This window comes from Phaseolus vulgaris, chromosome 6 (genome assembly GCF_000499845.2).
Source record: "Phaseolus vulgaris cultivar G19833 chromosome 6, P. vulgaris v2.0, whole genome shotgun sequence".
Lineage (NCBI taxonomy): Eukaryota > Viridiplantae > Streptophyta > Magnoliopsida > Fabales > Fabaceae > Phaseolus > Phaseolus vulgaris.
In genome coordinates this window covers 22,640,764-22,663,515 of record NC_023754.2, presented here as the reverse complement: position 1 = coordinate 22,663,515, position 22,752 = coordinate 22,640,764, and the positions used below count along the sequence as shown (strand labels likewise).

The window sequence follows — 22,752 nt, the reverse complement described above, 5'->3', positions numbered from 1 at the left end:
AGGAGGCATGTATAATAAATTAAATGTGAAGTGTTATAACTGCAATAAACGCGACCATTATGCAAATGAGTGCAGATTAAAAAGTGATAATCATGCTGCCAATTGTGCTCAAGAAGATAGAAATCACGAACAAGAGGAAGATGGAGTCACTCTTGAAGCACCTGCAGTAGTTCAACCTGTAGCACCTGCAGTTCAACTTGAACCTGTAATTCAACCTGAAGTTGCAGCTCCAATTGCAACTATGATGGAGCAACCAAGAAGGCAGCAACGACAACCTGTACACCTTCAAGATTGCGAAGTAAATCTTGATGATGAAGTTAATGACAATGGAGATTTAGTTCACTTTGCTTTTCTTGCAGATTCAGAACCCGTGAGACTTGCAGATGCCATCCAACACCCCAAATGGAAAGAGGCTATGAATGAAGAATTGATGGCGATTGAAAAAAACAATACATGGCAGCTCACTGATCTTCCAAAAGGACACAAAGCAATTGATGTGAAGTGGGTATACAAGATTAAAGTGAAAGCAAATGGTGAGATTGATAGATACAAGGCAAGGTTGGTGGCAAAGGGATTCGAGCAAAGAGAAGGCTATGATTACGGAGAAATATTTTCTCCTGTAGCTTGAATGGAAACAGTGAGATTAATCATTACTTTAGCTGCACAAAGGCAATGGAAAATTCACCAAATAGACGTCAAGTCTGCGTTTCTAAATGACCCACTTGATGAAGAGGTTTATGTAAAGCAGTCGTCGGGTTTCATACAATCTGGCAAAGAGGAGAAGGTGTACCGACTAACTAAGGCTTTATATGGTCTTAAACAGGCACCAAGAGCTTAGAACAACATGATTGATTCATTTCTTCATGCCATTGGATTCAAAAAATGTGCATCAGATCATGGTCTTTATGTAAAGACTAATGATTATGGAGATTTGCTAATTTTATGTCTTTATGTTGATGATGTGATTTTTACAGGAAGTAATCTCAAAATGATTGGTGATTTCAAGCATATCATGATGAAGGAATTTGAGATAACTGATCTCGGTCTTATGTCCTACTTTTTGGGCATTGAAGTCATCCAAGGAGATGATGGAATCTTCATTCATCAGAGGAAATTTGCTGATGAGTTTTTAAAGAAGTTTAAGATGGAGGATTCAAACCCAGTTAAAACTCCAATTGAAACTGGAATTAAGCTCACGAAGGAAGGTGATGGACAAACTGTAGATGCAACATACTTTAAGCAGATTGTTGGGAGCCTTAGATATCTCACGTGTACTAGACCAGATATATGTTATGCTGTGGGATTGGTCAGTCGATACATGGAGTTACCTCGACAAGTCCATTTACAAACTGTAAAGAGAATTATGCGCTACATCAAAGGTACTACAACTTTTGGTCTATTTTACTCTTCATCTAAGAAGATTGAGATCGTTGGATACTCAAACAATAATTGGGGTGGAGATTCAGACGAGAGGAAGAGCACTAGTGGTAATTGTTTTATGATCGAAAAAACGGTTTGCTTGTGGTCATCAAAGAAACAGTCAATTGTTGCATTATCTACTTGTGAAGCTGAGTATGTAGCCGTAGCATCAAGTGCTTGTCAATCAGTTTGGCTTAGCAATATCATGACTCAAATTGGTTTTAATCTAGATGTTCCAATTAAGATTTATGTTGACAATGTCTCCGGTTTTTCATCAAAGAAGTAAACACATCGATATTCGATATCACTTCCTGCGAGACCAAGTTGGGAAGAACATGATCAAATTGGAATACTGCAAATCAAAAGATCAGATTGCAGATATTTTCACTAAGCCATTGAAGATCGATGCTTTCATCAAGTTAAGAGATATGTTGGGCATGAGAGTGATTCCAAATCAGAATTAAGGGGGATGTTGGTTATTAATTCTGATTTTATTACCCTTAAACTATTTTACCGTTATATTGCATTAATAGTTAGTTTACAGGCCTGTTAGTATTATATTTTATAGCTTCCAGTAATTGTAATTTTATTATATATATGATTGAGTAAATCAAAATGAATAAGATCAGTTTTGCAATTTTGTGTAATTACGTTCAATCAGTTACTATAACCTTTTGCATTTTCTTATTTTGTTCCATTAGTTCCTACAGATTCTCTTACTTAAGAAGAAGTAGCATGCTTACAAAGAGCTCAAACTCTCAATAAACACAAGAATAACTTACTCTACAACATAAAGAGTCGATCAATGATCCAAACATATTCCTAGGACTCTGAACTAGCAATGACTAATCTTGAAGTTAAAAACATCACATGCAAACAAGTTTATCTAGGCCAACCACAAAACTAAAAACTTATTCAAAGGAAAAAATGTAAAAATAAAATTACTTTAACTAAAATTATGACTAGACAGTTTTGTTGTATTCACAGTCTTTCTAGTGGTGACCTCTAATTGTCAGTTTGATGAAGGAGGTGGTCAAATTTTTTTAGAGAAGACACAAGTGAAAAGAGAATGATTTTTAGAGAGATTATTAAGCAAATAATAATTATCAAATTATATGCAATTATTGTATGCAATATTTGACGATATTGTACCCAATTATATGCAATTAATTTAATAATTATAGAATCTCATGATTAGTATCCTACCTAATTAGATTGTAATTTGGGGAGGAAAACTCCCTATATATATTTCTTATACATGAAGTGATGTAATATACACATAAGAGAATAAGAAACATCTCTTCTTCTTACCATTTTTTATCATTTTCTTATACATTGTGATGTGAAAAAGAGTTTTGAATGTGTTTGAATTGTATTATGAATCATTTAAAATGTTAACATTAATGAATATTTTTATATATATTCTCAAAAAATCTGCATCAAGAATTTTCTTAATTAATTATACACTACAAGAAAATCATGAAATAGAAACTAATTGTAGAGATAAAAAATAATTAGTTATTATAATGACTAAATTAGATACCATTTTAGAGACTTTTTTTTTATTCCTAAATTAGTTTCTATTATTGTTAAATAGTTTCTAAATTTGGTAACAAAAAATTTGATCGCTAATTAGATACCAATTTAGAAACCATTTTACAATAATAGAAACTAATTTATAAATCAACAATATTTTAGTCTCTAAAATGGTCTCTAATTTAGTCACTATAGCAACTAATTATTTTTTGTCTTTAAAATTAGTTTCTATTTCATGATTTTCTTGTAGTGAGATTCATGAAAATATAAATAAAAGTGATAAGGCATAATAAAAATTGAAGAAAATTAGAATAGTATTAGAGTTAGTTTTTTTTTTTAAATACAAGTTAATTTCTTGCTGAATAAAATATGAAAACTAAAATAAAATTATTAAATAGAAACTAATTTAAAATCAAAATAATTAATTATTGTATTGACTAAATTGTAGATAATTTTATTAACTACAAAAATTATTTGTATATAAAGTAGTTTCTATTATTAATAAAAATTTATAAAGTAGTTCCTAAATTGATATCTAACCATGAGATACCAAGGTGGTTTTTAGTAATGGAAGTTTACAATTAAAAAATAAATTTGAATTATTAAAGTGTGTCCTAAGACACATTGTTGAAAAACGGGAAATAAAATAAAAAAAATAGAAATTGATTACTTTAGTAATTAAATATGATTTATTTTAGTATAAGTCATTACTCAAAAGATATGTCTTCTTATATAAGATATTTTAATTATTAACTATATTTATTCATTAATTTTTATTTTTTTCACTATTTGTTTATTCTAAATATATCTATGGATATGAATAAGATTAATATATATATATATATATAATTATATTGAAATGATCTCACTTTTATTCACTTATTCATTAATAATTAAAATATATGTGAGCATAAATTTTGAAAAAATTAATTAATAATATATGTACCATTAGCTAGCCAAATCTCTTATTAAGAAGAATTAACTTATCTAAAGAGTGTTTATTAATCATTAACATATATTCAATATAACTATAAAATCTTAAAAATAAAAGAAAAGAGTACTTTAAATTGTTAAAATTAAATAACATTAGTTATGAATGAAAGAAGAAAAATTTCTCAATGTTTTAGTTTGAGACAAAGAAAAAACTATAGATAAATTAAAACGGATTGAAAATGTAAAAAGGTAAATATTTAGACTTTAAATTTTTTTATTTTAAGACAATAATTATATTTTTAACCAATAAGCAGGGGGGTAAATATAAGATTAATGGAGGGTCAATAAATTGTTTGAAAAAAAAGAAAATAAATAATAAATTTCGTAAACTCATATCAAAATTGTTTCATATTATTTAACATTATTTTACTGTTAGACTTAATTTATCATCTAGGATTAAGGTGTAAGTTAAATAGTTTATGTACAGTTATTTTGTCCATTTTTCTTCATCAAATGTGAAACTAACGTACGCATTATAATATTGCTATTTTAATTATATTCAATTTTAAATAATAAAATTCTGGAGTCCATTTTAAAGCTGTAGTAAAAAATATACTTAAACTATATGAGTGAATAATTATAGTTGATGGTTATATAGAAGCAGAAAGACGGAAGACGTGAAAACAAGCCAAATGGCTTATGCAACTAAATTAAAGGAACTTATGGATGTCCTCTAATATAGACAATGTATCTTTAAACCATTCTGTCCTTTCATTCACAAACGCTCAATTTTACCTTCCTAACATCTTAGCTCCAAAATTAAAGAATGTTATTGGCACTTAAGAGCCTTCCATTTCCATCTTCATGCCTCACAAAAGCCACCACCCCAAATTCTAACTTCACATTCTCTTCCGTCTAAGACATGGCTAATCTTCCTTCATCATGCTCTTCTTTTCTTCTTTCATCATTCACAGTTGCATTTCTCATTTCTTGCATCTCACATTCTGCCCTTGCCGATAAGGAAAAAAAAGTCACCTCACCTATGTTGACAGAAAAGTTAGGAATTAATCGTACTATCAAAGTAGATGGCAATGGCAATGGGGAGTTCAAAACTATCCAAGCTGCCATAGATTCCATTCCTGAAGAAAACTCGAATTGGATCATTGTTCATCTTAGGAAAGGACTATACAGGTGCAATTTATACATTTTTCCCTGTACTTGTTATAATATATATATATATATATATATATATATATATATGAGGAGCTTAATAAATATAAACTTGTTAAATTTTGTTTTCATTTTGATAATGTGAAGAGAAAAGGTGCACATACCAGAGAGTAAGCCTTATATATTCCTGAGAGGGAATGGGAGAGGAAGAACTGGTATAGTTTGGTCTCAGAGTTCTACAGACAACGTGGCTTCTGCCACCTTTAGAGTCGAAGCACACGACTTCATTGCCTTTGGAATTAGCTTTCAGGTAAATTCTTCTTATATACTTAATTAAAACTTTGCAATCCTATGTTGTAAATGAGGATTGAAAACTGAATAAAATTTGTCGTACATGAGAAAACATCCTTAAAAGGTATTGCCTGTTGCATCCACTGATCTTGATTTATGTTCCTATTACGTTGTGGTTTGAATATTTTACTTATGTCTCTAAAAAATTGAACAAGCTAATAAAAAAAGTTCGTTTGAGTTATTCTTAGAAGTGAAATGGTCCACTTATTCCTTTCATTGCAGAATGAGGCGCCTACGGGGGTTGCTTATACCTCGCAAAACCAATCGGTGGCAGCATATGTGGCAGCAGACAAAGTGGCATTTTATCATTGTTCGTTTTACAGTACTCACAACACTCTCTTTGATAAAAAAGGTAGACATTACTATGATAATTGCTACATTCAAGGATCAATTGATTTCATATTTGGTCGTGCCAGAACAATCTTCCATGTAAGTAGTTACATGTGTGTACCATGGATGCTTTTGCTAACATTGGTTATGGAGTGAACCGAGCATTGATTAAATCCATTTTCATGCAGGAAGCTGAAATATTTGTGGTAGATGATAAAAGGTTAACGATTCAAGGTTCAATCACGGCTCATAATAGGGAAAATGCAGATGAGCTGAATGGATATATCTTCATCAAAGGCAAGGTTTATGGCATTGGTGAAGTTTACCTAGGAAGGGCCAAGGGTCCTTATTCTAGGGTGATTTTTTCTGAGACATATCTCTCCAAGACCATTGTCCCACAGGGGTGGACCAATTGGAGCCATGGCGGTAGCACAGAGTAAGAAAAAGTCACCAATTGAACTTAATTAATATTGTTATTTATATTTTGTGCACAGTATTTATAATTAATTGACTAATTGTGGTAATTAATGTAAACTGTAGAAATCTAGTCCATGCGGAATACAATTGCCATGGACCTGGTGCTGTGACCAAGGGACGTGCTCCTTGGTCGTTGCAGCTAACTAAGGAAGAAGTTGCGCCCTTTTTAACTATTGACTATATTGATGGCAAAAATTGGTTGCCAGTATGGCTGTAATCGTGTTTGTTGATGTTGTGCACAAACTTTTAGAGGCAAAACAAGGATGTCATATGTTTTTCTACTTTCAATCAATCAACTCAATATCATCCAACTTTTCTCCTTCTTATATCAGTTTATGCATTACAAAAAAATCTCTCTTCAACTCAACTTTAACGAGTTTTAGACTGTAGATATCAGAGATAATTAAACATAAAGTTGGATTGTTTCCCCAAAACTCAAGTATGTAGTCACTTGCTCATGACGCTCTTGTAGCAAGCAATTTAGACTACATTATCAAGGAACTGTTTCTAGAGCATTGGAATTGTACGTTACTTGTTATTTCTGTTCTTTACATTGCAACTTAATTCTGGAGTGATGGGTCGTGTTCATATATAAAGTAAGCAAAAAACCAGCACTGCTAGCTCCACCTATAGATTAAGAAAATTAATAATAAGGATAAACATATACGTAACTTAAATTATAAACTCAAATTTATTTCACTAATTTATTATAGCAGTATTGATCTTTATTTGCATCCATACAGGGATGAACATCATATCACAAAATTCGATAATTTATTTAATTAATATACTACTATATATTATTGCATGCTACATCCATGCATGATTGATAGCATAAGATCTTGTTTTCGGGAATATTTATGTTAATACCCACCACCAATTTCTCCATCACCACTACCAACTCCAATGCCTCCAAATCCCCCACCAGCACCACCTTCAGCTCCTCCTCCAAAGCCACCACCATGTCCCCCTCCAATGCCACCCCCATCTCCTCCCTTTTCACCTTCACAGCCTCCACCAGCTCCTCCTTTACCACCACCAACAACACCTCCTCCTTCTCCCGAGCCTCCACCAGCACCACCTCCTGAGTCCCCACCAACACCAACATCTCCTCCAATGCCACCACCACTTCCTCCTCCAACACCACCACCATGTCCACCACCAGCTCCTCCAATCCCACCTCCACTTCCTCCTCCAACACCACCACCATGTCCACCACCAGCTCCTCCAATGCCACCACCACTTCCTCCTCCAACACCACCACCATGTCCACCACCAGCTCCTCCAATGCCACCACCACTTCCTCCTCCAACACCACCACCATGTCCACCACCAGCTCCTCCAATGCCACCACCACTTCCTCCTCCAACACCATCACCATGTCCACCACCAGCTCCTCCTTTAGCGCCACCTCCGGCTCCACTACCTCCTCCTAAACCCTCGCCAGGACCAACTACTACACCTCCTCCTTTACCACCACCACCAGCGCCCCCGGCTCCACCACCTCCAACGCCACCTTTGTGTCCACCTTCAACGCCGCCACCATGACCAACTCCTCCTCCCACACCACCTTGTTCACTTCCTGTGCCGCCTCCGGCACCTCCTCCAACTCCACCACCTGCAACTGCACCTCCTCCTTTACTGCCTCCACCAGCACCACCTTCTGCTCCGTCACCTCCACCAACTCCTCCTCCTATGCCACCACCATGCCCACCTTCACCGACTCCATAACCCCCACCAACACCAACACCAACACCACCTCCTTCTCCGCCACCTCCACCCCCTTCACCGAAACCTTCTCCATTGCCAAAAGCACCCCCTTCAAAGCCATGAGGTAATTCATCATCTTTGATTTTTCGACATTCAGCTGTCACTATGACTAGCAAAAGGAACACACTAAGTGTTCCAGCACTCTTAAGTAGTTTATCCATCATCTCTGAACAATCTTACAAACTCAATCCAGAAATGTTTGTGCTGCCTGCAATTTGAAAGCTAGCAAGAAGTAGTATTTATAGTGGAAGCCATTGTACGTGCCATTAATTCACGTAGTTCAGATCTCTCTTTCACTCTCATATCCATGGTACTACTTCCATCACTTGCCCAAAAAATTCAAACTCGTTTGGAAAATCGACAACCACATTTTTCCATTCCATTCCTTTTTCGCCACCTAATAATATATTTTCCATCAATACCTTTATGAAAAAACTCTATATTTGCTTAGTTCTTAAAACAAATAAGAATTCTAATATGTATAATGTATTTTTACTAATACCTTGCAAAATTTACTAATACCTTGCGTCATTATATATTTCGGTCCTGTTACCAATAACTTTTTATAACACATTAATATGGTGGAGAATCATTTAATCTTTAAAATGTAGAACAATGTATTATAAAATTATAAATTGAAAATAAAGATTTATGTGTATAAGTATCTTTCATTCTTTTTTATTCTTTTTAATATAAAGATGTTTTTCATGATTGGTTTAAAAGTATTTATTCCTTATTTTTATAATTATAATAAAAATTTATATAATAAGTTTGAGTTTTTAAAAAATTAATGTATTTTTGTATCTTATTAATGTCGTATGAATGTCGGTGTTCAATAGATGTGTTCAATACGAACACATCATTTTAAAGACATATGAGTGTCGGTGTTTAATATATGTGTCCATATATTCGAAATATGTGTCTACAATGACTTAAAAAACTTGCTAATTTTAAAGCTTGGCCTTGTGGATCAAATCATAGTTCCAGATAGGATGAGGTTACTAATATCAAATTTATCTGCCGACAATTTATACTCTCAAAGTGGATGAAAATTAGTGGCTCTTTATCCATCCTTGACTTTCTTTCATAAATTTTTTCCACCAAATAAAGTATCAGTTGAGCTAAATGGTAGCAAATTCATATGCTAAAGCTTTTTCCAATGGAAATAATCACTTCAAATTAAATTTACTATTTTTGTTTAAATTTTTCGTAATTTGTCCAAACTAAACTAAGATCTCTTTGTATATGTTATAAAAAATAAGGATAGTGATGGCAAGATTTTCACAAGTTTAGTGCGAAAATAATTCATTATGTGTACTATCTGCACAAAAATGTAGTTTAAATAAAAAAGAGCAATAATCTTTCTGTTACAGTTGAATAAATTTGGCGGTGTATAAAGTAAAGGGTTAGTTTGCTACAGCCATGCATGAATACATCAGTCAATATAATTATAGATAATATACAATAAATTTATAGAAATCATAAAATAAGAAAAAAAATAATTGTCATATGTCATTAACTTGATGTTATACTCGTTTACAGTGTAATAACTTGTTACTTTATATATATATATATATATATATATATATATATATATATATATATATATAACATTATTATTGTTAGTTTGCACATCAACATCATTATAAGTCTGAGCATATGTTGAGGACATGGAAAAATATTTACATCTTTTTTATAATCATTTTTAGAATGATATATATGGGAAATAATTTTCATAAAAAAATAACATTCTTGAAAATATCAATTTTGTGGCTTTTAAAATTTAAGAAAATAAAACTTTTAGTGTGTGGTTTAAAACTAAGAAAATGTCAGAAACAATACTACTATTAAGTCTCTTTCTAGCAGTGATGGGAGTAAAATAATAAAAACAACGAAAAACATAAAGATTAGAAATGTCACAAATTTTTTCATGCAATTTTATTTACATGGAGAAACATTAATAAGTAAAAGAGTAAGAATACGATTAATTAAAAAAAGTAGCATGTTGTTGTGTAACAAAACACCAAAAAATAGCAAAAAGATCGTACTGAAAAACCAAAGCATGAGTGAAATAGAATTTGATATAAGGAATATTTTTTACTTAAAAAGGTATTATACATCGACAACTTGTTTGGAAACACCTCGATAGAACAACATTATAGAATCTTGATATTTGATAATTAATTTTTTTAACACATGCTAATAAAAAAAGATGGTTAATACACTCTTAAGAGTGACATATTAGTGAAGGTTATTTTTTTATTGACAATTTTAAAATCGATGTTGATTGAGATATCATTGAAAGTTGTAGTTTTTAATGACAATTTAAATATCTGTTGCATATTGTGTATGCAATGACAATTTTATCTATCAAATTAAACTATCTGAAACAAGGAAGAAAAAGATATAAAAATGACACAAAACGCAATACAAGAATAACAATAAAATAAATATAATGTGAGAGCGGCGATGATAACAACAAATATAGTTAATACTTAGAATAAAAACTTCACTAAAAATAATTAGTCAAATTATTTGATAAAAATAAACCATAAAAAAAATATATATTTAAATAAGTTTCTTCATAAATACTTTTAGGTGAAAAAAATAATGGAATGAATTTATTTAAAGAAACCTATTCCACATATAAACTAAAATTTATCTTTAAAGGAAACTAGTATAAGAAAGTTTTTTCAAAATTAGGTTACGTAATGGGGGTAGAGGAGGGTGAAAAAATGAGGGCAAATTAGTTTTTTCACAAATTGGGGGTGCAGTAGTAAAACAAGGAGTGAGAATAACACGAGCCTTAGGTTGGAAGCCCATGGGTCTTAGGGCGATTACAATAAGGGAAGAAGGAGCAGCGCCATTGTTCCGATTGTGGAGACTTTGAATTTTGTAGCTGAGTGGGTGTGATAGGACACAGTAGAGCGCAGGGAAGAAGAGAAGGGTGGTGTTAGGGTTTAGGGTAAGAATGGAGGGTGGAGAGGAAGGAGTGGAGATGGTGGTGGATTCGAAGGACTTACAGCAACAGAGCAAAGCCTTGGATAAGCTCACTGACCGCGTCGAGGATCGCCAATTGGATTCCACTCGCGTCCAGGAGGCCATGGCTTCCATCGCTGCTTCTGCCGAAGCTGATCGCAATGCCATGCGCATCAGGTCACCACATCTTCATTTTCAATGCATGCTATGCATCAAAAACCAACGCCTGCTTTTAATTCATGCATTATAATATATACTACTTGGCCTAGGGATTATGATTGTATGTTTTTATTCTGAAGTATCAGTAACTTAGGACCAGATGTTGTGCTTTGGTAAGATTAGTAGAAAGTAGAAACTAAGTGATAATGCTGTAATGCTCATATATCATGTAGTTTATATATGGTGTTCAATGTAATGATTTTAAAGTAGAAATTGATAAAAACAACTTAACCATACGTCTTATAAAACAAAATTATTTCGTGTATATGAGCTTGTGAAGCTTTTAACTTAGAAGTATGGAGAAATATAGCACTGCAATTGTGAAATGCATTAAAGGAGCGAGGGACACATAATTTAGTGGATTAATCAAGTAGGATAAGTTCAGAAGTTGCTCCTTCAATTCCTTTTTCATATAACAATTTAAGCTTATACGACTTTTCAAACGTTTCCGTGAGAACTGATGCAAGAAAAATAAAAAAAAGAAAGAACAATGAACGCTGAAATGTGTGATTTGTATTGACGATACAAAATTGCATTTAGGTTCATTCTTGTATTGAATGATAGAAAGTCATTTAAGATACATCTCATGATACAAACGTGGGTAATTGAATTGTATCTAGTTATGGGATTCAAATCATGAATAGGAATATTGTAGTAACTATGCTAAGTTTGAATCACACAAACGAACTAAAATCTCATCCAACTTAAATCTTAAGACATTAGGTGTATGTGTGCATCTTTGTTGCTTATATGGAGCTTTTTTGTCACTCCAACAATGTTACCCTTCTTATCCACTAAATTTGCATTTGTGATCCCTCCGCTTGTCATTTTTCCATGGAAGTAGTACACAAGAGTGTTTGTCATTTTTCTCCAAAGAGTGACAATGTTTCCGCCTTTGATCAGTACTGTTACTGACCTTGATATGTGATGGTTCTCAACATTACTTGCCTTTAATAAAAGTACTGAGATGAAATGTACAATTGAGAAGCACTATCTCAGAGAAGTAAGGACCCTGGAGTGTCAAAAATTGAAAAAAGAGTGAACAGAAATAATCAAACAAAGAGACAATGATGGCCATATAGAACAAGGAGTCAAATAGAATAGAGAAATGGAAAAGAGGCGGAGAGGAAAGACAATAGAGTGAAACAAAGAAGCGGAGAAAGGAACAGAGAGGTTTCATGACAATATTTGATGGTTTGTTCGCCAGATACAGTTTTCATCGTTGTTTGGTTTTATAATATAGAAGTGGAGAGTTCATTCAGCTTAGCTTGTGTGTGGAGGTTATTCAGGTCCCTTTTGTTGAAAACACAATGAACAATTGTTGAACAGTCAAGACTTGTCATTTATTTTTATTTTTTTTTAAAATACAACACCTTTTTTGCTATGACCACCAAAATGAGCATGTCAAAAGCCGGAGGATGTAGTATAAGACCACAATCCTGTTAACATTTGATGACAAACTGCTGAAATCTGGAACCATTAAGCTATGGCCACTATTTGACACAACGCTTATTAACTTGGTAAATTGGGTGTTCTCCTTAATTCAAGGTCAAATCCCAAAAAAACCAATAAAAAATGAAGACAGGTGCACGGTTGAAATTTACCCTTGAATTTTCAGAGTTAGTATACCCCCCTCCTAAAATAGCAGTGTGATTTGATTTGTAACAAAAGAACCCTGATGGTCTCTTTAACATTAAAAATGTGAAAGTATTGAAGGATCCATGTGGTTACTAGTTTTATAGTTCATCTGCATTGTGAGGATGGATACTTGTAGCTGCTTAGCTGCTTACTAATGTTCATTGTCTTTAGCTTTCCTTCACTTTATACTGTTTTATATCTTTCTATTGTCCTTGTACGTATTGAAAGATCAAGTTGCATTACTAACAGAAATAGAGTGTGAAGAGCTTGTTAAGTTCTAAAGTGATAATTTAAATGAGTGAAATGTGTTTTTGGGTGAGTATTTACAAAATTGATTTTGAAGTGAAGTGATTTATATTTAGATATTTTAATTCTAAAAACAATTCAATAATAAAACTTAATATAATTTTTTTTATCTAACTCAAAAGCTACTTAAAGTTGTTCCTACCTAAACTTTGGACTCAATCAATTCCTTAACTAAGACCAAAGATGTAAACGTTTATCTAAATCACTTTAGCTGATATTTTAACGTGATTTAGGTAATTCAACGTGAATCGAAACACGCACCATGTAAATAAATAATAGGCTGAATAGTCTTTTGGGTCTTTGAGAGTGTATGTCACCTTAGTGAATTCCTAAAAACGTCAAAATACAAAATTAATACCCTAAAGTAAGTTATTTGTTTTTCACGTTAATCTTTCGGATGTATAACGATAATTAACAGAGCTAGTTTGTTGACCTGGCATGTCATCTACTGCCTATCATGCGAATTTGAGAACAAGGTAATTGACGTGTCACCTAATATGTCACTTTGGCAAACTAACTGTATTAGGAAGGACCAACATGAAAGAAGAATCTTATTAAAGGGTACTAATTTTTAATTTCTACGCTTTTAAAGATTGACTAGAGAAGAATACATATACTTTCAAATACCTGAAATCCTACTCAGCCTGAATAATGATAAAAAAAACTAAAAAGCTGTATGTTTAATTCTCCATTTTCCCTCCTGTCTAGTCCTGCACTGATAGTTTGACTTTTATCTCTTAACTGTATAATGTATTTTGGTCCAATCACAGGGAGAAAGAATTAGCTGCTGTTAAGATAAATGCAGCAGATGTTGATATAATTGCAAATGAGCTAGAGGTAACTTAATCAGATTGTTCATCAATGCATCTAGAAATTTTTATTCCAATGGGATTTATATATATTTCTTATTGTTTTCATCAGTTGGACAAAAAGGTTGCTGAAAGAACTTTGCGCGAGCACAAAGGTGACGCAGTTGCTGCCATTCGGCACTTGCTTCACTAGAGAGGTGATAATGAACAAGGGTCAATGCTTCAGAAAATTGTTTTTCATTTAAATTGAATCTCAACCGCATTCTGACCTAATTCATTCAGAAATAATAAATGTATTGTTGATTAACTGTCTTTACCTCTCCTCTCCCCAAACTTTTATGTGCTATAAAAGTAGCCATTATCTAATGGAGAAGTCCTTCTTGAAGACCTCCTCGTGTCTCATAGTACACATGCTTGCTCGTTAAGCATAGTTTTGTCATCTTGAAGCCCAGCATGTGACTAGTTCAAATCAAATGAAAAAAAAGAGCCTTGCTTATGTGCTCTTGTGAATTGTGGTGTGTAATGCTTGTGCGAGTGGCATCTTCTGTTTTGTTTGTTACATTCAAATTGATAAAGCTACATTTCAGATTTTTGCTATTGTTTCTTGAAATGGACATTGATGGGATGGAAGTGTCCACAATCTTTGGTGACTTTTTGCTTATTCAATAAGATTCCGATAAATTATGTTACCGGGTCCTTACAATGCCAAGGCCCCCCCACTCTATGGTGCCTTTCCTTTCATTGGCCATACGCCATAATAATGTCTTCGGAGTTATTGCCATCCCCATTTTTTTGTTTGTAACCACTTCCACTTTATGTGTGATAAAGCTTCAAACCATATTCATTTAATAGGCGTTGTAAATTAACTAAAGGCCAATGCATCAATCAGTAATGTAATAGTACAGATTTCTTACAGTGAAAATTTATGCAGCATATTTTTTAATTAATTTTCATCATAAAAATAATTCTCTATTCAAAGATTAGATTTTTCTGCCGATCTTTAAAATTACAAATTGATTCGTAATGGTATTTGGCATAAGAAACAAAAGGGGTTGAGACATTCTATAAATTGGTTGAGAAAGTTGGATGTGTCTCCTTTGTTATCCTCTTCACGTGATTTTATTCGTCGCGTCACATTTCCACTCGTAAAACAGACTTGGCCATAGGACAGAATAATGCCAAGGCTAATATATATTGGAGATTGATTAAATTTATAATTTAAATACACTCAAATTATAAATTTTAATATTATTATTCATATATAAATCATGCATCATATTTTTTTTTATATTAGTCGTCGTAGCAATTATACTCGGTAAAATTTCATTTCTACATATTTGATAGTATACAAACTCATGTAACAGATGAGTGACTTTAATCTAACATTTGAACAGTTTGCATATTCATTCGTATACAATTGTATAGTCAGACCGGTATGTATTCTTATTTTTCACCAAAGTGGCTGAATGGACAAATTAACGTTTGAAGAATATGAAGTTGGTCGTTTTCTTGGAAGATGAAAATTGCAGTCAAACATTATGAAATATATTGTGTAATCTATCAATCGAATTGGGTCTCATGTTAAATAGATTGATATTGCATTCTAACTTTTATTGAGTCTGCTGCCTTCAGTCCTCTCTTAAGTGTTCAGCTGTTATAGGTCTAGCAGATTCTGATATCTCTAAACTATAAATAGTTTATGTAATCAATAAATTCTGATACACAATAATTTCTAAAATTCTCTCTTTCCACTATTTTCTCTCATTTCCCTGCTTCCTACATTGATTTATATTTTTCTTTCTCCCAAACATTCTATACAACTATATGCAGTACAAACATTTTCCATATAAAATACAAACCTATCCACAAGACTTCAAGCATATAAACCATTACTAGCAAGTTTAAGATTCTATGGTGCCATCAAAGAAATATCAAATGACTAAAAATAGTTTGGTAACCATTTTCCTACTTGTATGGTGATAACTGGACAAAAACTGATGAACCAACAACGCTGCCAGACTCCAAAACCAGGTATTTGTACCAACAGGTTTACTCATCAGGAATGTTTTGTATTGCATATGCCAAAAATTCCTTATGCACCAGCTTGTTAGAGATGAAGAAGAAACAAGCTCAAAGATTGTGGCTATTTGCTAGAGAACTCCTTTTGAGTGCCTTCCTCGGCAGATCGAGCTGCCTGGAATTGAATTGCATACTGTCTATGCAGTTCTCTAAGCCTTTCCACCAGTTCCTGGAATGTTGGTCGGCAAACTGGATCACTGGTGGTAATGAACAAAGTAAAAAGTTAGCATGTGAGAGTTGATAATTGCACCACACTTCGCTTCAAACACAACGAAGCATAACTGATAACCACTAATGTCTAACATGAAAACTCTAACAAATGAAGTAGACTATTTAATAAGAACCCATTAAAAAGAAATTAGCAAAATGTTGTTTTGAAAATCCTTGTCAACCAAACGAAGGCAAAAAACCCTTTTAACTCTTTTGTTTAGAGTAAAAAACCCTTGTACAACATATGCAACAGCTTCAAGTTATGAGCGTTAATTAAAATTCATGGCCAGAGGCTTTCAGCCCGTAACCATAATGTAGATACTAAGTAGAGAAGTCTCACACATGCGAATAAAGAAGAATAAGGAGAAATAGAATGTTGCAATGCTGTCCTTAAGCAAAAGACCATTTCACTCGTGTATGACTTTAAACATAATATTTAGCATATAGTCATTCTCTACAACAAAATGATCTCCATTTATGATATAGTGAAATAGAATCTGATTTTTTCGAACGTTTGATGATAATTTTGTCATGGATATTTAGAGCAATGGGGGAAAAAATTAAAAATACGTATGACAGTGGAAAAATAGCACACCTGTGCCAGCAGCTCTCAATTATACAAGCCCACTGTGGATCAACATCTTCTGGAATTTCTAGTCGATGGTTCATAAACCCTACAGCTCCAATAACCTACAAGAATCCTAGTGAAACTGTTCATATATGTACTCACTGAGCATGAGTAGACAGTGAAATATAATAACAGGCATTGGAGCAAATGATGATGATAAAAGCTGTCACTCACTGTTGTCTTCTAAGATTATTTGTAAATTAAAAACTAGATTAGTGTAGACATGATGAAGAAATTAAAAATTCAAAAACCTAATTTGCATACCCTGCTAAATGGTTTATCTACAAGCACTAGAATTAGTGGAATAACAAATTTAACAACATTAAATGTTTCAACTGTGAAAATAGCCGTTTTTAACTATTACATAACTTTTTATATCTGTTCACTTTCATAAATTTTCATGGATGTACACATTAAAAATATACCTGCATTGGGTTGAGAGTATCCCAAGGGATCTTTTCAGTTGTAAGTTCCCACAATATCACCCCAAAGCTGTAAACATCAGACCTAATGGTTCCATGAAGCAGCAAAAAACAATTCAAAGTGGGATTAAAGTAAGAAAGAGTGAAGGGGAGAGGAAGACAAAAAGAGAGGGTAATAGAGAGCATAAAGCACACTTACTTCTCGTCTGACAGTTCATTACGAAGAACTTCTGGTGCCATCCATTGAGGCTACAAAGCAGAATAAAAAGTGGAGAATCAGAAACACTTTGGACACTGAAGGGGAAAAATTCAAAAGTCAAACATCTATGGGACCACCACAAACGAGAGCCTACCGTGCCTTTTCCTGTCTTAGTAGTGAGATATGTTTCATGTTTAAGACGGGAAAGTCCAAAATCACCAACCTGTTTTGCCAACAAAAGTTAAGATAGTCTGGCTAAATAAGAATAAAAATAAGCTGTAATTCCTTAAGCACTAACTGAATGAATACAACCCAACATATAAAAAGTAAAAAGATACGTGACGAAACCTTCACAGTCCAATTCTTATCAACTAGAATATTTGAAGACTTCAAATCTCGATGAATGATAGGGGGGTTGCAATGATGGAGATAATTTACACCTCGTGCCTATAGAAAGATTAAGCATACACCATTGCTTCAATCACAGTGATAGAGATCCTTTCTAAGATAACAAATTGAAGTTGAAGTCGAAATCTACTAGTATTGCTCCAAGAATAGATGTCTGAAATGATTAATAATATTGAAAAGGGAAAATGGAGGGAAACAAAAGTGAACATGCTGTTATTTCTCATCAAACATCAGCATCACAAGAATAAGATGTAATTACTTAAACACAAAGAAGATACATCGACACAGGAAGAGATGTTGTCCATAATACTGCTTTTAAGTACTCACAATATCTAAGGCCATATGAACTCTCCGTCTCCACTCTAGTTTGGATGTGTTTCTCTGAAGCAATCGAAATAAGCTTCCCCTGAATAGATAAAACATAAATTGATGCAACAATTATCAGCGCAAATCAGCATTATGAGACAACAAATTGAATCAGAATGAATGCTCACGATACTGAGTAAATCAGAGATGGAGCAAGACAAACCGTGGGAGAAACTCTGTTACAATGCATAAATGTTGAGGTGAAGTCACAGCCCCCATAAAGAGAATAATATTTGGATGACGAAGTCTTTTCATGACAGACACCTGCTTATAGAATACATTGTCAAATCGGTATACAACTGAATTTTAAGGGACATTCAATTAGTCACTGGAACTGAGGAATTTTATAATTAATTTGATTGAAAGTCCGGTATTATCAATCCGCATAGCTGAGGGGTTATTCCTCAAGTGATTCAAATCAGGAAGTCTCGCATATCAGGTTTTCCAAGAGTAATAAAGATGATCTCATCATGTAAACATCGTTAAAGTAAAATCCACCAAAGATAGTCTATTATGGTCTAATCTAAAAAATTTCTCTCCTAGGTAAGGGTGGATCATAGCATTCTTTATACACAAGCTGGCTTCATATGGATAAACTTTAGCTTATTTCTCATTTTCCAACATAACAAGTAAATTAGACTTCCAGACATTACCTCTTGTCTGAAGGACTGTAGCATATCATCTGAATATTCTTGCTTTGAGAAAACCTTGACAGCAACATCCTGAAGAAACATGAATATACTTTTGTCTGATAACTAAATTTTCAATTTAACAATTTAAAAAGGACTTCAAACGGCAGTAATTTGAGTTGCAACATAACAATTAATGTAATGTATTCAAAAAAACATAAACATGTTAAGCAAGATGAAATTTAAAACAGAAATTACAGGAAGAGAAAAGAACATACCGATCCATACCACAGAGCATGATATACAGTTCCACAAGAACCTGCAAACCAACAACAGAAAGGTAAATAGAAAACACTCAAAACTGATATAGCAAACCAGTGGACAATAACCACTGATTACTATATATTTGGGTTTTGTAAGTAAGGGTATCAAATTCAGGTGGCGGGCCTAATAAAGAAGCAAACAAATTTCAAAAGTAGAAATTCTGTACATAGATATATCAGCATTATTAACAAACACATGTCTTTCGATTGATGCATGGATATTGTAAAAAGACAAAAAAGCTTATTTTTCTCAAGCATGCCACTTGAGTAAAGACATGACCACCTTGTCCAATTTGTTCTCCAACTGTCAAGTCCTCCCACAAAATTTCATAATCCAAGCAATCGGAGTCAACATCCACTTTATTATTGGCAGCACAACTACTGCCACTGCCACAGCTGCTGGTACTACTTGTGCTGTTAACATTAACAAACGAGAACCAGGATCCTGAAGCCTCGTTAGTAACAGGTCCATTGCTTTCGCCTGCCTGGCTTTCTCGCTTCAACCCAGAAGAAAGATTATTCTGATTAACCGACTCATTCTCTTGGTCACCCTGCAACCAAGGGGAAGCAACATGAACATTCCTTGCCTCAGATCCTTCCTGATCACTTGCTCTCCAAGGCCATGACAATGTTTTCTTTTGAATCCATGTTTCAGCCTTAGAAGTTATGATCTTGTGAATAGGTTTTCCTTCACTCTGATCATCGGAGTCTCTCATAGTTCTCCCTTGGGATTTCTCTTCAGCATGAGAAAAGGCACCAAAAGGAGATTTTTGCACATCTCCTCTGGGAGTGCTAGCCCCACTGGAATTACCATCTTCTCTCGGGTCAGAAACAGCACATTCCAACAAACTATGCTCGGAATGACGACTTTCTCCACTCCCACCTTCACGATTGACACTATTTTCTCCTGTTCGGATTCTGGACTTAACTTTGTTACTCATCTTTGAAGCCTGGTGTAACAGTTAGAAACATCAAGACATGCTAAGCCATACACAAACACAGAAACACAAAAGGCACAAAACTAACCAAATTTGAAATTTTCGAAGCCAGAGCAACTTGGAGTGGCTGCTGAGAGTCAATGCCAAGTTTATCTGAAATGCTACTCCTACGACCATTGGAACCCGATACAGATTCTGCACTCTCTGCTCCTAGAAAGGGAATTCTGGATTCAACAAAGGGCCGTGAATCACAGGAGACGCAAATAAACCCAACCATGGTTCCATCATCATCATAGAAAGGTGTATTGGTTGCCACGGCATAGAACCTATCGCCTTTCTTATTCTTAACAGGGAACTGGCCTCTCCAACTCTCTCCCATTTTGACATGGTTGAACACATCATTGGCCAAACCAAAATCCCTGGGATCCACCAGCATCTCAATCCCATCCCTCCCAAGAACCTCTTCTGCCGCATAGCCATACAGATTTTCAGCACTAGGGTTCCTGCAAAATGATGATCACACAACCCCACGCATAAAAAAACAACTTTTACTTTAGATATGCTACAAAAACAAGCACCCCAGATGACAACAGTTGACGAGGTATAAAAATAAGCACTCACCAGTACATGACACGACATTGAAGATCCAAAACATGAACAGAGTGGCCCATTGACTGCAAGATATTGAGATACTTGTTTCCATTTTGATGCAGAGAAGAAGAAGAGGGTTGGTTAGACGTAGCAGCACCAAACCTAGAATGAGACCTGTGGTTTTGAAGCAGCTGGAAGTTGGACATTTCTTGCTTGAGGTGAGCGTGACCCTCTTCGAGAAGTTCTATCTTTTTGAGAAGCTTCTCTTCTTCTTCTTCTTCTTGTTCTGGGGTTCCCATTTCAGCAATTCTCACTATGAGAATGATACAAAAAAAGTAAGGGTGGATAAACTTGACACTCAAGGTTTGAGAAAGAAGAACACATAAACAAATGGTTTGCAACTAGAAAGGGTCAACAGACAAAAACGACAACCTCTTCTTTTTATCTGCTGCAGTGTTCGGTGATAATTATCATGATCAATAACCACTACTTCCAATTAATCTCTTCACATGTATTACAAAAATTAAACTTTCAAATATTAATAATAATTTATTACATATTATATTATATGAAAATTAATATTTTTCATCATTAGTGAAGAATAACCTTATATAAATAAACACATGTCTCTTCCTTTTGTTGTTTTTCACTTATCGTAATATATAATTTTCAAAATTTCTTTATCTAACTGACTATTTACCTATATAAAAAATAAATAAGTTTTACTTCATCTCCATGGTAAAATTCATTTTGAGTTTTCGACACACTTTTTCGTGTTCCAATCAATATCTTGTATTATTAAAAAACTTTCAATGTTTTTTGTTCTAATGTTAGAATCTTTATGGATTTTTTTTTTTTTCATGGAGTCTCAAAATCATATTATATTTGTAATTTTTTTTCTCAATCCCCCCACAAAATAAGTTATTCAAAATTCTTAGGTGATATTCAGCTTACTTCTCTTTAATGTACAAATTATATAATATTTTTTTTTATTCTAATAACTTCTATTTTGAAAACTGGGCCTGATTTATGAATCAGTCAAATAATTTGTGCTAAGAAACTACAAAACGAACTTAAAAAAGAATGGAAGAAAAATTGGTCAAAGATTGATTTATATTTCAATTGAAAAGTATTTAATAATACTTTTTTTAAAATAAATATCTAAATATTTGTTGTTTTTTAGTATATAAGATTTAATTACCCTCTGATTAATGAACTCATCCTACAAAAATTTATTCACATTGCTTTGCATGAGAAAAATGATGGTACATTTCATGCAACTTAATTTTCAATTTTTGTATTAAATGCACCGGAATGCATCCTTATCTCACTAATTGTACTTGTGGCTTTAAACAAAAGGAAGAAAGGATACTCTGCACATGTATAGCAATTGAAGCACACCTTCATCATCTCTTTCTCACTATCTCTGGGAAAAACATTCTGTGGTACATCACATCAAGAGAAAGATTAGCAAACTTCAAAAACTTAAACCCCTTTAACTATGTGGATCTCATTCATCTCCACCTATTTCCTATATTTTGTCTTTACGCTTTTTATAACTATTACTCTCTTTTTTAGAGAGGACAAATATTTGTATATATAAAAAACTAAATCTTAAGTTATTTTAGGAATAAACCTGTTTCATTTCATAGAATGAATAAAAGAATATGCACTCTAGATTCTCTTACAATAAAATGACAATAATAGTTGTAAAAGAGTTTCAAGTTACATCTTTCTTATAAGGAATCAAATTGATCAAGATCTTCTTCGGTAGTAATTTTTTATTTATTTGACATAGATACTAGTTCAATATTTACCTAAAAAGTACTAATATGTATCCAATTGAAGTGATTTTTGTAAAATATTTATGATAGTATTCACAATATGTACCCATTGGTACTCAATGAGTATCAGATACGAATGCATACTCAGTGTAGATAAAGTATATTGTTTTAGGAGTACCCATCCTTCAGAGATCAAACTTTCTTACCTATAATAATATGATTGTTATATTTGGGTACG

The 22,752-nt window shown here is 33.3% G+C and overlaps 4 protein-coding genes across 4 annotated transcripts; 2 read left to right on the top strand and 2 right to left on the bottom strand.

The window, feature by feature from the left end:
- Positions 1–4,626: 4,626 nt before the first annotated feature.
- On the top strand, positions 4,627–6,736 carry LOC137831944 (probable pectinesterase 67). The gene is made up of 5 exons (XM_068639859.1): positions 4,627–5,079; positions 5,206–5,368; positions 5,632–5,838; positions 5,928–6,175; positions 6,280–6,736. The coding sequence occupies exons 1-5, from the start codon at positions 4,811–4,813 to the stop codon at positions 6,431–6,433; spliced, it is 1,041 nt and encodes a 346-aa protein (XP_068495960.1). The 5' UTR covers positions 4,627–4,810; the 3' UTR covers positions 6,434–6,736.
- Positions 6,737–7,079: 343 nt separating this feature from the next.
- LOC137833528 (glycine-rich cell wall structural protein-like) lies at positions 7,080–8,147 on the bottom strand. Its single transcript, XM_068641872.1, has one exon. It carries the CDS (start codon positions 8,145–8,147, stop codon positions 7,080–7,082), a length of 1,068 nt encoding a protein of 355 aa, XP_068497973.1.
- A 2,669-nt stretch (positions 8,148–10,816) lies between these two features.
- On the top strand, positions 10,817–14,534 carry LOC137831943 (uncharacterized). The gene is made up of 3 exons (XM_068639858.1): positions 10,817–11,142; positions 13,899–13,965; positions 14,050–14,534. The coding sequence occupies exons 1-3, from the start codon at positions 10,958–10,960 to the stop codon at positions 14,128–14,130; spliced, it is 333 nt and encodes a 110-aa protein (XP_068495959.1). The 5' UTR covers positions 10,817–10,957; the 3' UTR covers positions 14,131–14,534.
- A 1,081-nt stretch (positions 14,535–15,615) lies between these two features.
- On the bottom strand, positions 15,616–21,217 carry LOC137831942 (serine/threonine-protein kinase STY8-like). Its single transcript, XM_068639857.1, has 13 exons — positions 20,761–21,217; positions 20,228–20,642; positions 19,485–20,151; positions 19,157–19,197; positions 18,903–18,971; positions 18,413–18,513; positions 18,211–18,289; positions 17,824–17,922; positions 17,630–17,698; positions 17,476–17,525; positions 17,280–17,361; positions 16,822–16,916; positions 15,616–16,213 (listed from the first exon to the last, which is right to left on the bottom strand). Exons 1-13 carry the CDS (start codon positions 21,027–21,029, stop codon positions 16,081–16,083), a joined length of 2,169 nt encoding a protein of 722 aa, XP_068495958.1. The 5' UTR covers positions 21,030–21,217; the 3' UTR covers positions 15,616–16,080.
- Positions 21,218–22,752: the final 1,535 nt, after the last annotated feature.

Excerpts from the sequence above, each read along its gene's own strand:
- LOC137831942 (XM_068639857.1), bottom strand. The coding sequence starts at position 21,029 with ATGGGAACCCCAGAACAAGAAGAAGAAGAAGAAGAGAAGCTTCTCAAA. Across the intron at positions 18,972-19,156 it reads ATGCTCTGTGGTATGGATCG|GATGTTGCTGTCAAGGTTTT; the intron begins GTATGTTCTTTT and ends ATGTTTCTTCAG. Across the intron at positions 16,917-17,279 it reads ATACTCTCAACCCAATGCAG|GTTATTGGAGCTGTAGGGTT; the intron begins GTATATTTTTAA and ends GGATTCTTGTAG.
- LOC137831944 (XM_068639859.1), top strand. The coding sequence starts at position 4,811 with ATGGCTAATCTTCCTTCATCATGCTCTTCTTTTCTTCTTTCATCATTC. Across the intron at positions 5,080-5,205 it reads CTTAGGAAAGGACTATACAG|AGAAAAGGTGCACATACCAG; the intron begins GTGCAATTTATA and ends GATAATGTGAAG. Across the intron at positions 5,369-5,631 it reads CCTTTGGAATTAGCTTTCAG|AATGAGGCGCCTACGGGGGT; the intron begins GTAAATTCTTCT and ends CTTTCATTGCAG.
- LOC137831943 (XM_068639858.1), top strand. The coding sequence starts at position 10,958 with ATGGAGGGTGGAGAGGAAGGAGTGGAGATGGTGGTGGATTCGAAGGAC. Across the intron at positions 11,143-13,898 it reads CGCAATGCCATGCGCATCAG|GGAGAAAGAATTAGCTGCTG; the intron begins GTCACCACATCT and ends GTCCAATCACAG. Across the intron at positions 13,966-14,049 it reads TAATTGCAAATGAGCTAGAG|TTGGACAAAAAGGTTGCTGA; the intron begins GTAACTTAATCA and ends TGTTTTCATCAG.
- LOC137833528 (XM_068641872.1), bottom strand. The coding sequence starts at position 8,147 with ATGGATAAACTACTTAAGAGTGCTGGAACACTTAGTGTGTTCCTTTTG.